Below are 12,868 nucleotides of genomic sequence, written 5' to 3'. Positions count from 1 at the left end.
GTCAGGGACTGTGACAAACTGCAGGGAGGAAGTGTAGATCTCCTGGCACTAGGGCAATAGAAAACTCCTGTGCCTTTTGCTAGAGTGCATTTGGATTCAGGGGGATCAGGGGGCCATGGACCCACCACTTGTTACCAGCCATAAGGGGGAGTGATGGGGAGGAGGAAGGAGGAACAGAGGCAGGGCCGGCTCTGGCTTTTTTGCCGCCCCAAACAAAAAAAAAAGGGGGGGGGGTGGGGCGGCCAGAACGGCAAAGCAGGGGAAAAATAAAAATAAAAACACGGTGTGGCTGAAGCAGCAAAGCGGGGTGTGTGGGGGGGACAAAACAAAAAGACGACACGGCTGGAGCGGCAAAGCGGGGAGTGGGGGAAACACGGCACGGCTGGAGCGGCAAAGCATGGGAAAAAAAAAACCTGCGGCATGGCCGGAGTGGCAAAGCAGGGGGAAAAAAAAATAACACGGCGCAGCCGGAGCGGCAAAGTGGGGGGGGGGGGGGGCGGAGCGGGGACCAAAAAATGGCGCAGCGGGAGTGGCAAACGGGGCGGGGGAAATGGCGCGGCCGGCAAAGCAGGGAGAAAAAAACAAAACAAAAAAACCCTACAAGGCGGCCAAAGCCAGGGTGCAGGGGGACTGCCTGTGCTGCAGAGTGCACGCCCAGTCTAATGAGGGGGACGGGGAGGGACCGGGGGGAGAGAAAGAAGGGTGTTGGCCAGGGCTTCAGCGGGGCACTCACCCCATGGCCCCAACTGCTGCGCCGCCTGCCGGGAGGCCTCTGCGCTGCTCCGGTTGGCTGTGAGAGAAGGACACGGGCTGCCTTGCCGAGTTTGCTGCAAGGCGCTCCCCTCCTCCGCCCCCTACAGGGCGGCCAGATCAGGGAACCAAAAATAAAAACACCTGCTGTGCCGCCCTAGGATTGGGTGAATGCCGCCCCGTAGAATCTGCTGCCCCAAGCACGAGCTTGCTCGCCTGGTACCTGGAGCCGGCATTGCAGAGAGGAGCAAGTGAAGGCTGGGGGCTTGGGAAGATGGGGTGGCACAAGGATGAGGCTTGGGGAGAAGTGGCAATGTCTGGCATGAGGGGAAACACAGTTCGGGTGCTCATGGTCCCCCCTACTTTGAGATAGTTTCCGCTGCTCTTGTTTGGAATGAGAAGGTTTGGTGGGTACCTTAAAAGTGGGGGTGCTGGATTGTGTTCCAACAGAAGGGCTGGTGAGAAAGGATGGCTGAACGCTGACGAAAGCTGTTAATGCCGTAACCTGCTGCAAAAACGCAATGTTCTGATCCCAGAAGGAAATGGTAAAGACCAAGAAACCACTGGCAGAGGTGGGGAGGGTGCAGCCAGCTTCAACTCAGCAGGAGAAAGCAGTGTGCTTTCAGGTGTGGCAGAGGCTGATACCAAGTGCCAAGTAGCAGAAGAAAGCAGCATAGCCTTGGGGCTGGGCGGGGGAGTTAACCCCTGTAACTGAAGACACTGTCCCAGCTAGCAGCTACCAGCCTGGAGCAGAGAGCGGCCCCAAATCTAGAAAGCATCTGGGGCCACCCCTCGGGAACCCCAGGGAGGGGAAACAGGGAAAGGGTTTCTGAAGAGGCAGGAAGGTTGTACAGGGAAGCTCCTGGGGAACAACAAAAGCCCTGGGAAACCTTACAAGCAGACTTGTGCCTGCCCTGCGCCGGTTGGGTGGTGGTGAACACTTGCAGGCCCACAACTGCCCTTTGGCTGGGCACGTGGGAGCATAGAGGACCCATGAGAGGTTAAAGAAGGATGGGTTTTTACTTGTCAGAGATGGAGGGTGATGTGAGAGACTATTGCAGATCATGGGACAGATGCCAGCGGTGAGAGACCTGCAGGACCCCAGCGAGTTCCTCTGCACCCTTTGTTGCTGACACAAGACACATTTGAGCACTGGATACTGTGGGTCCTATGCCTAACCAAAGGGGGAAGACTACCTTGGTTGTAGTGGATTTGCCATTGAGTATCCAGAGGCAGTGGCTCTAACACAGGGGCCCTCCCCAGCAGGGGGTATGGTGACACTAGGGAAGGGGAGGAGCCTGCACTGCCGAGCTTGCCCTCCCCAGCAGGGGACCCCCAGTTTCTCCAGGCTGGACTGGGTAGTGGCCCAGGGGTGTGGAACTGAGCTTCTAGGCCTGGCTGTGAAAGCTGGGAAGAGTGAGGGAGGAGCGGGGCAGCAAGAGTGGTGGGGATGGGCACAACAGAGGGACTGTAGGGAGAAGGCAGTGCTGAGGGGAAGGTGAGCTGTGTGGAGAGGAGGACAGTGGGCAGGCGACAGAGAGCTGGGCAGACAGCAGAGTGGGAAGGGGACAGGGAGCTGTGGGTAGTGCAATGGTAAGGGAAGGGAAGCCGGGGAAGGGCGGGCCAGGGGTGAGGAGGGAGGGAAGGGGAGTTTTGGGGGTGGAGGGAGGAGAGCTGGGGGTAGGGGGTGTGATGAAATGGGGGATTGTCTTGTGTTTTCCTTGTTTTTCCAATGGTTTGCAGCAGAGGGGAAGGGACTCGGTTTCCCCGGGTGTTACTGGTTTAACGAGGTGATGGGAGAGGGAGTTTGTTGTTACAGAGGACCAGTGAGGGAACTTGGGATCCCGGCTGATGGCCTGGAGAATGAATATCCCAGTGACTGGTGACCTGGAGGCCCAGCTCAGGAGATGCAGCCAGTTCTGGCCAGTGGGAGGACAATGGGCTGCAAAGAGAGGACCCCGGTGACCTAACCAGCCGGTTCCAGCCAGAGGGGCCAGAGGACAGAAGAGAGGAGAGGAGGCCCAGGAGACCCTGTTTACTTGGAAAGAAGACAATGGACAGAGGTGGGGCCTGGGGGAGGTGCTATCAGATGACCAGCTGGGAAGCAGGGGGACTCTGGGCTGGAGAGGGGGAGCAGGCAGAGCCCTCTTGGATGCAGTGTAGACATGGATGTACTGTGCTGAGGGAGGCCAGGTCTGAGGGCCCTGAGAGTTTCCTATGCTGTGTTCAGATGCTCAATAAACCCTCCTGTTTTATGCTGGCAGAGAGTCACTGCAGTCTAGAGAACAGGGTTGCATCATCCCCTTTGGGGTCCAGAGCGAGTGGACTCCCTGAGGGGGCCCACGGCAAGAAACAGGTGTGCTAAGGCCCAGAGAGATGCGGCTCCAGGAGGTGGAGGGGCCTGACCCCAAGAGAGAGTGGACCCTCGAGAAGGGGGCAGTAGTGAGGAGAGGGGGAGCTGTGGGGAAGGAGAGCTGGAGAGTTGTGGGGAGGGAATAAGGAGGGGAGAGGAGCTGGGGGGCAGTAGTGAGGGGAAGGGGAACCACGGGAGGTGGTGGGGAGGGGATGAGGAGAGGAGGGGGGAGCAGTGGGGGGCAGTGGGGAGGGACAGGGAGCTGGAGGGTGCCAGGGGGCACTGGTGGGAGGCAGTGATCTGTGCCAGTGGGGCTGGTGCTGGAGCAGCTGAGCTGCCAGTTTCCTGCCTGTAATCCCAGCTAATTGGCTTTGCCCCCCAGCCCTGGTACTCGTGGAGGTGGGGAAATAAGAGGATTTCTCTGACTCCTTCTTAAGGCCCTGCCCTCCCATCCCCTTGCTCTGTGCCCATCCTGGAGCTGCCTGTCCCAGAGCTGGCTGCCGCGCCCCGGTGCCCAGCCCCATGCCCCACAAGAGGCCTAACGAGGTCGAGTCGGAGACACGCAAAGAAGGACAGGACCCAAATAAGAGGGGGCAGGCACTCCCTAAGGAGGAAGAGGAGCCCAAAGCCAGCAAGAGCCCCGGCTCCGAGTCGCGCCGCAGCTCCCACTCCAGCCACGGGCGCAAGCACGGCAAGAAGCATCACGCTGACGCCCATGCCGACGCCACCAAGGCCTACTCGCCCTTCCTCAACACTGTCTTCGGCAGGGTGCGCTGGCCTGGGGTGGGGGGTGGGAGCAGAGTGGGATGAGGACATGGGGGTGGGATGGGGCAGGGCATGGAGGCACAGGGGGTGGGAGCAGAGATACAGGTGCGGCGGTGGGGTATGGGTGTGTGGGGGCAGGAGGAGCAGATGGATTGCCGGGGGGGGCTGGGCGCTAGGAGAGAGGGTGGATCATGGCTACGAAGAGGGGGAAAGGTGGGCAAAAAGGTGCCAGGGGAGTGTGGGAATGGAGAGGACAAGGCAGTGGTGAGAGAAGGGGTGGGCGTGAGGTTGGGGGTTGCTGTGTGGGGGTGGGCTGGGAGAGGAGGGGCAGCTGCAGCAGGGAGGCAGTGGGGTCATGGCTGGTTGGATGGTATTGGTTGGGGGTACTTTGGGGGTGGGTTGGGACATGACTAGCTGGATTGTGTGGGTGGGGTGGGCAGGCCATGGCTGGGTGGGCACGATCATGGTGGGGGCATGCTAGGGTGGGATGGGGGCAGCTGAGCAGGGTGTCTGTGCAGCGGGTACAGCTCTCCAATGCCCAGAACGGTGCTGGGGGGCAGGCACCCTGCCCCCAGGCTCCTCTAGAGAGGGGAGGCACTGGGCAGGCTTGGAAGGCCCAAGAGGCAGGGGAGAATGGGGCACTGCAGTCCTTGGTGGGCCAGTGGTCCCCACTCCCAGATGGGAAATGGGGAAGCCCCACCGATGCTCATTATTTCCTGGGGCCAAGAGCTTGGAGCGATGGAGCCCTGTCTTCCGGATCCTTCTCTGCCCCAGTGGCTTAGTGGGCTGCAGCATGGCATGGCGCCTATGGGGCTTAACAATGGCCCTGCTGCCTGCACCCTGTCACCCCGATTAGCTGGTATAATTAGCCCCTTCTTAGCTCCCTGCTGGGAGCCTGCCAATCCCATTATCCCTGGGCGTGGGGCGGCCAGTGCTGGGGCCAGTCAGAGATGGAGGAGCAGGTCAGTCCCCTGCAGGGGAGTGGGAGTAGGGGCCCTCAGGGGATGGAGGGAGGAGCAGGGCCCTACTGGGGGGAGTGGGGTAGGGGTTGAACGGGAACCATTGGAGGCCTGGAGTGTGGGTGGGTGGGTGGGGTGGGGTGGGGGACACTGGGAGCTGGCCATTGAGCCAGGCTGGGGCTGGAGATCACAGCTTTGCCCACAATCTCCTTAATCTCAGTTTCAGCAGGTTAATTTTGGCTGGGATTTCTCACCCACTTCTGTGACTTCTAAATGAAGTTGACACCCTGACAGCACCTCCCGTGCCCTCCCTCCCCCGCTGTCCCCTTCACATCACTCCTCCCCATAATGAGGTGTGCGCTGAGAGAGATGAGACCCCTCCCCACATTTCTCCAATAAAATATCACTGCCCAGCCCAAAATCCTCTAGGGGGTGCTGTCTCTGATCTGCCCCGGGGCAGGGGGACTGCCTGGCTCAGGGGGCAGCGAATGGAACACAGGGCCTTTCCTCTCTAGGGGGCGCCGGCCCTGGGGCGGGGGCACAGGCAGGTTCAGGCGCAGGGCAGTGGGGGGCCAGTTGGATGAGGCAGGCTGGCATGGGGCACTCCCTGTGCTGTGGGGCTGGAGGCATGCAGCTCTGCTGTTCAAGGCTGGCATCCTAGTGGGGAAGCTGATGGGGACTGAGTTACAAAGGGCAGCGGGTGGGGGCATTCGCACTGAGCTCCCAGCATCTCTGGGAGCCACGGAAACACCCTGGACATGGAGCCCCTCTCCTCCACCCCTGCTTGCTTTGGGGGGCTGCTCTGCCCTCCTCCCCCACTTGCCTTGTTCAATCCCTGCTTGCCCTGGGATGGGGGCAGTTTTACCTATTTAGCACTTTCTTGGTGTCGCCCACCCTGGCTCTTGACCCCGCTTGCCCTGCCTGCATGGCTCCTAGGGGTGGGTTTTGTGGGGAGGGTTTCCCTAGAACAAGCTCCATACTGGGGCAGCCTATCTAAGAGGGTCCACCCCATGTTCCTGGGGTCTAACTGCCTGCCCTTGTTTCTGCCCCCAGGAGCGGGATCTGTCCCCAGTAGAACTGGATGGTGAGTTGGCAGGAGCCCTGGTGACTGCGGGGCTCTCGACCAGGAGTGGGGGGCTGCCTCTGGCAGGGGGGAATTGGGCCTGGGCATGTCTGTTTGCCCTCTCAGAGGTGGGGCAATGGATTGTGCCCGTCTCTCAGCCATGCCCAGCCCCCTGTGGGTCGAAGACCAGGCACACAAGGAAGGGCACAGTGCCTGCTGCCCGGGGAGGTGGGTCTGGATTTATTTTTAGACTCTCCCAGTTGTAACCCTGTCCTGGGTTAGAACGTATCTGTGCAAACCCAGGCACGCTCAGCCTGCAGCAGAAGATTCAGGGTAGCAGAGCCCACTTGGCATTGTCCACTTTATGATTAGAATGACCACTAGGGGGCGCCCTGGCTGGTACCACGGCTAGTGGTGGAACCCCTCACCGTGCATCCCTGGGGGTCCTGGTGGAAGGTCATGGACACTGGGTGGCATCAGTGCAGCAGCCAAAGAAGGGGTCACCCCTCACACACTTATTGCCAGTTTAGGTTGGTTCTGACCCAACCCTCACCCCACTGTGGCCGGGTTCCCTGGAGCCCCCCTAGGGACGCCTGGGATAGGCACCCCAGTGCTGAGAGCGGCTCTGGGTTTTCCCCTCGGCAGAGCTGCTGGATGCCTTCAAGGAGTTCGACACAGACCAGGATGGCTTTGTGAGTTACAAGGACCTGGGCGCCTGCATGCGCACTATGGGCTACATGCCCACCGAGATGGAGCTCATCGAAATCTCCCAGCACATCAAGATGAGGAGTGAGTGTGGGGAATGGCTGTACCCCCAGGGGTCCCTCTCCGCATAGCATCCCACCCATCCATGAGACCCCTCCTCACTGCTCCCCCCCGTGGGACCTGCCTCTGCCTCAGCTCCAGAGAGACCCCACTCCCCTCACACTGCTCCCCCTGTGGGAACTGCCCCTGCCCCACACAAATCCTCTCCCCTCACACTGCTCCCCCGTGGGACCTGCCCTTGCTCCACAAAAACCCCTTCCCATCACACTGCTCCCCCCGTGGGACCTGCCCCTGCCCCAGAGAGACCCCCCTCCTCACACTGCTCCCCCCCATGGCACCCAACCTCGGCCCCAGAGAGACCCCCCTGCCCCTCACACTGCTCCCCCCATGGCCAGGACCGGCTCTCTGCACCAGCAAAGCAAGCAGGTGCTTGGGGCGGCACATTTGCAGGGGTGGCATTTGGGCCATCCTATTTTGTTTGTTTGTTTTTGTTTTGTTTGTTTGTTTGTTTGTTTGTTTGTTTGTTTGTTTGTGGGTGGTCCTGCAGGCGCTCACCCAGGTAGACGTTGTCCCGGCCCCCAAGCTGACGCGGAAGTCCAGGTGGAAGAGCCACAGCGGGTGGCCAAAGCTGGCCCCGGGACTGGGGTCCAGCAGCAGCAGCGAGTCATGCATGGGGGCGCCCTGGGGCCACTGTGGTTTGTGCTGCCGGCCATGGCCAAGCCATCCAGCAGGCTCCGACACATGGAGCGCGGGACACTTGGGCTGGGTGCTGCCCTGCGGGGCACATGGAGCCACCTGCAAGTGCCACAGGTTGGCCGCCCCTCAACGCCTCAGCTGGGGCTGGGAGAAGCGGCCCGAGCCACCCAGGGGCCGTGGCAGGGTGGCCAGGAGCAGCAGCGGGGCCATAGAGGGGACCGATGCCTGGGGCGCTGCCGTGCAGGGCCCATGTCCCGCTCTCTGGGGCTCTGTTCCCCGCTGGCCGCTCCCTCTGAGACTGCCCTGCCCCGGCTCCCCAGCCCCCTGCTGGTGCGGTCTCCCCGGCTCTGCCCTCCCAATTCCCGGCTGGTCCTGGGGGCAGGAGGGACCTTGGGCTGAGGTGTGGCCTGGGAGCCCTGCTGCTTACCCTGACCCTGCCAGCACTGGACCGGCTGGAGGCGAGGGGGGAGCGGGTGGAGTCAGGGCCCCCCTGGACGCCGGGAAGGAGTCGGGTGGATGCAGCCTCCACCCCTGCTAGTGTCATGAGTGGGATACTGATGACCCGCCCTGGGAGCGAGTTACCAGTGACCCAGGGCTGGGGCGGCAGGGGGTGCAGGTGTGGGGCGGCCAGAAACCTAGAGCCGGCTCTGCTCAACAGAAAAAGCCAAGATCTGTTAAGGCCAGATCACCAGGGGCTGTGAACAGCTTATCAGCCACCTAGAACAAGTGCCAGTGGGGTTTATCAGATGTGAAAGAGGAAGCAGTCCCACAACACCCTGGCCCTATCTGTTAGTGGTTTCCCCTTATCACTGTAGCTCAGAGGGGAATATGCTAAGCTCAGGAGAGAGGGTAGCTGACACAGGAGATAGTAAGGCGGCAGAAGCAGCTCCTTATCCGGCATCTGCAGAGTAAGGGATCCCATAAGCACAGATCCAGAATCCTCTGGGGCCTCCAGCCAGGAATCCATGGGCATGAGGAGAGCAGAGCAGACTGCAAGGCTGGCTAGAACCCACGTGCAATATGCAGTGCTGGGCTGAGCCCTACCCTACTGGAAGGGCCAGGCTGATAGTAGTATCTAGTGCAGTGGTTCTCAACCCGCAGGCTGCTTGCAGCCACCCCCCAGCACCTCACTGGGGCTGGGTGAAGTGGCCCAAGCCACCCAGGGGCTGCGGCAGGGCGGCCAGGAGCAGCAGCGGGGCCATAGAGGGGACCGATGCCTGGGGCGCTGCTGTGCGAGGCCCACATCCCGCTCTCTGCGGCTCTGTTCCCCGCCGGCTGCTCCCTCTGAGGCTGCCCTGCCCCGGCTCCTCAGCCCCCTGCTGGTGCGGTCTCTCCGGCTCTGCCCTCCCAATTCCCGGCTGGTCCTGGGGGCAGGAGTCCCGGCTGGAGGGACCCTGGGCTGAGGCGGGGCCCAGGAGCCCTGCTGCTTACCCCGACCCTGCCAGCGCCGGACTGGCTGGAGGCGAGGGGGGAGCGGGTGGAGTCAGGGCCCCCCTGGGCGCCGGGAAGGAGTCCAGTGGATGCAGCCTCTGCCTCTGCTAGTGTCATGAGCGGGATGCTGATGACCCGCCCTGGGAGTGAGTTACCAGTGACCCAGGGTTGGGCGGCAGGAGGGTGCAGGTAGGGGGGAGAGCCCAGGGCTGGGGCGGCAGGGGGGTGCAGGTGGGGGGAGGGCACTGTTGGGGGTGTTGGGGAGGAGCCCAGGGCTGGGGTCGGGGGCAGCCAAAAATTTTTTTGCTTGGGGCGGCAAAAAACCTAGAGCCCATGGCACCCCACCCCAGCCCCAGAGAGACCCCTCTGCCCCCTCACTGCTCCCCCATGGGACCCTGCCTCTGTCCCAGAGAGACTCCCCTCCCCTCACATGACTTCCCTCCATGGGACCCCTCCCCATTGCGGGGGCTGGGCACTGATCTCCGTGTCTCTCCCACAGTGGGTGGGCGCGTGGACTTTGAGGACTTTGTGGAGATGATGGGGCCGAAGCTGCGTGAGGAGACAGCCCACATGGTGGGGGTGCGTGAGCTCAAGATTGCCTTCCGTGAGGTATGGGGGTGTAGGAAGAAGGGGGAACATGGGCTCACGGGGGAGGGGGAGCAGGGCGAGGATGTGGCTGGCACCCATCCAGCCGGGTCATCCCACACTCACCCCGTTCTCTTCCTCCCCCACCCCCAGTTGGACAGGAACGGGGACGGGGAGATCAGCAGCACAGAGCTGAAGGACGCCCTCCTGGCCCTGCTGGGGGAGCAGGTCCCGCTGCCGGAGGTGGAGGAGATCCTGCGTGATGTTGACCTCAATGGGGACGGCCATGTGGACTTTGACGGTGAGAGATGCTCTGCAGCCCCCACCCATTGACTCCAGGGACTCCCCTCCCCCCACTGACTGCACTGGCCTTTGGGAACCTGCCTCCCACCCACTGGTGCCAGAGACCCCCCCACCTCCCTCCACACTGATACCTGGGGATACCTCCTCTGCCCCCGCAGCAAGGACTCATCCCTGCAGAGACCTCCCCCATCTCTCCCTGCCAGTGTCTTCCTGTGACACTCCCCGCCCCCAGTCCTGTCTGTGCTCTCCCCCTTGTGTTTAGTTGTGTGCTGGGCCCTTAACCCAGAGCTATAGGGTCTAGGGCCCTGGGCTAAAGAGCCACCCCCAACCCCCTCCAGAACAGGGTGAGGCTCAGCCCCACTTTCTGCAGCCCCAGGAGGGCTGTTTTTTCACAGGGTTGGGGTGGGTGGTGCCTGGGGCAGAGCTACCTGCTGTGGGACTGGCTGGAGCAGGGGAGGGAGCCAGAGCTAGGACTGGGGAGGGGCAGATGAGAGGAGGGGCAGTGATGGCTGGGGGGTGGAGGGGACAATCTCCCCCCAGCATCCTGCCTCCCGGGGACATGATTCCTGCCCTTTGGCTGCTCCAAGCCCTCGCCCTGCTCTCCACAGCCCCCCTGCAGCCCCTTGCCCCCTGCTGCGGAAGCTCCACTTGCTTGGGGTGGGCTGCAGCATCCTGAAGCCTAGTAGAGGGAGCCGTGGCTGGGGGTACAGTCCAGGGGGTGGAGGAGTGGGATGCAGTGGGGGGCAGCACAGGACAGTGCAGTCAGGCTGTGTTGTGCCGGATGTGCAGAGGGAGGCACTGGTATTCGCTCACTCCAGATCCCACGTTATGTCTCTCTCAGAGTTTGTGATGATGTTGTCCTCCCGCTAACAAGGCCTGGGGGAGGGGAGTCCTCACCCCCCATCACCGTCGCCGTTCCAGCCTCCAGGGCGACAGAGCAGCTCCAAGTGGATCCCCGCTTCTTGACAGCTGGTGACCCCCCTTCTTTGTCAGCAGGAAGTTCCCTCGCGACTCCCTTATGGGCCTTTCTAAGAAGACCCCTCCCTCTGGGTCTGCCTGCCCCTCTGCTGGCCCCTCTCCCTCACAGTGCGTTGCCAGGGGGCAGGGCCTGAATGCCCAGTTGGCAACCCCATTGGGGGCTGCTAAGGCTCTGACTAGGCCAGGCCCTGCTCCCCAGCTGGGATCCCAGATAATCTCCCCTCACTCCCAATCAGACTGTCCCCGCAGCTCGCCTTTGCTGCTGTGCTGTGCTGGCCTCCGCCTCCAGCCCAGGCCATGAGCTGCCCTAGGTGCCCACCTTCCTGCTCCTGCCCCAAGTCAGGGAAATCCCCCCTCCCCACCAGTGGCTAGATTGGAGTGGGGGAGACCATCCAACCCTTCACTACTCCAGCTCCACCCCATCCCCTTGTTCACTGAATGGCTCTGCTAAAATGCCTGGCGATGACAGAGCATTAACAGTGGTGCTGTTTCCATTTGTCCTCCGTCACGGATCCACAGGATCGGCGTTACACCCTGGCTTTTCCACAATCCCTTGGAGCAGTGTTTTCTGACCGGTGTGCCATGGCACACTGCTGTGCTGGCAGCTGGGCTGTGGAATTTTTCTCAGCTGGCATGTGAGAACAAAAAACCTTCCCTTGTATTCTAATGAGCGTTGGAGCTGGATGGCAGTCTGTACGTTTGCTCCCGGGACGAGGCCCCTTTCAAATACTATGCAAAGCTCACATTCCATTCCCCAAAGTAACGCTAAGGGAGAAAAAGTAAACACAGACAGACATGCCCTGATGAATGCAGTGTGCTGCAATGAGTCTTTGATGATGATGCACATAAACAAAGACATAGAATTTAAGCCTAAGTTTTAAATTTACATTTGACTTAGGGTAATAGCTGGAACGAGCCAGACCTGGAACAGCATTATAAGTAATTATATCGCATTAAAAACAGTGGAGAAAGTGACACGCACTTGGGAAGACTATTTTGGGAATGAGCAGAAATGATTAACTATTAATTGCTTGTCATCTCAAAACATTATTCTGGCACAAACAACAGATCGCGATCTAACACTAGCTGAAGTGTTTGTTTTGATTTTAACCCTACTAGCCTCATTCTGGATTGGTTCCTGAATATTCATGAGTCAAAATTAAGAGTGGCCTATGATAGACGCAATGTTACACCACGGTCATGTGAACTTGACGTTACAGGAGTCACTGATGGTATCAAGTTGTGCCACCACGGCAGAGAAAAACATTGGGAACCAATGCTTTGGGGGACTCTGCTCAGTGGACCAGGCCCCCAAGGGGGTCCCACTCTTCCTCCAGGGCTGGCCACACAACTTCACTTGCCTCTGGGCTCCAGTCTTCCTGCCTCATGTGGTGAGCTCTGGCCAGTGAGGCCAACTGAGCCAGACGTCCTCTTAGGGATGTGTAACTCTGATGCACCCCAGCCGGTGTCTGCAGTGACACAGGGCAGCTTTTCCAACCACAGAAGGGTTGGTTAGTCCCTTGGCACACGGCTTTCCAAGTCTTGAGGGTAGCCCAGAGAAAGGAAGGTTAAAGCACAATCCCTCTGGCCAAGCCCAAGCGACCCACCTGCCTCGCTATAGTGGATTCCATCTCAGGCACTGTCTCTCTCTGGCATCCTTAGTCGGGCCAATTCTTCCAGAAGCCTACTCTTGGTCCTCCACTGGTCACCTCCCAATCCTTTGGCTCCAGGCAAGGCCATGCAGAATTCACAGTCCTGCCTGCTGTCCAGTGTCCAGTCCTTAGGGCTTCCCATTGTCCCTCAGGACCCTTTCTTGAGCTGGGTCAGTTTCAACCAGTTCCCTGATGACCCTATTCATTGGGGCCCAGTCAGAAAGGTCTCTCACATACAACCCCTCTCCTGCCCCACACTGCCCCCCAAGAGCAGATTTAACTCTTCACTCCCAAACTGGCTAGCAACGCAGAGTACAGAGGGAAACTGAGGCACACAAGATTCATAAAAATATTACAGAAGATTCCCACTTTGTCACAGCTCTTCTCCCTCGGGGGCCGAACTGAGCAGGGCTGCTTTATCCTCTGACCTGGAAGGTTCGAGTCCACTATGGCTTTACGGAGACACCCCAGCATAGTGCCCATTTCCACAGTGGCAGTTCTACCTGGTGCTTGTGAGATGCGTACAGCACAGTTTCTAACCAAGTGTACAGTTTTCACAGCACAGGGC

At 60.4% G+C, this 12,868-nt stretch overlaps 1 protein-coding gene across 1 annotated transcript; it reads left to right on the top strand.

Moving 5' to 3' along the window:
• Positions 1-2,766: 2,766 nt before the first annotated feature.
• Positions 2,767-10,742, top strand: LOC120393470 (calcium-binding protein 2-like). The gene is made up of 7 exons (XM_039518067.1): positions 2,767-2,813; positions 3,541-3,871; positions 5,881-5,911; positions 6,536-6,679; positions 9,282-9,391; positions 9,521-9,668; positions 10,512-10,742. Exons 2-7 carry the CDS (start codon positions 3,626-3,628, stop codon positions 10,538-10,540), a joined length of 708 nt encoding a protein of 235 aa, XP_039374001.1. The 5' UTR covers positions 2,767-2,813; positions 3,541-3,625; the 3' UTR covers positions 10,541-10,742.
• The last annotated feature ends 2,126 nt before the right edge of the window (positions 10,743-12,868 follow it).

This window comes from Mauremys reevesii, unplaced genomic scaffold (assembly GCF_016161935.1).
Source record: "Mauremys reevesii isolate NIE-2019 unplaced genomic scaffold, ASM1616193v1 Contig2, whole genome shotgun sequence".
NCBI classification, from domain to species: domain Eukaryota; kingdom Metazoa; phylum Chordata; order Testudines; family Geoemydidae; genus Mauremys; species Mauremys reevesii.
The sequence above is the reverse complement of the archived record's forward strand: the minus strand, read 5'-3'. Positions and strand labels throughout refer to the sequence as shown.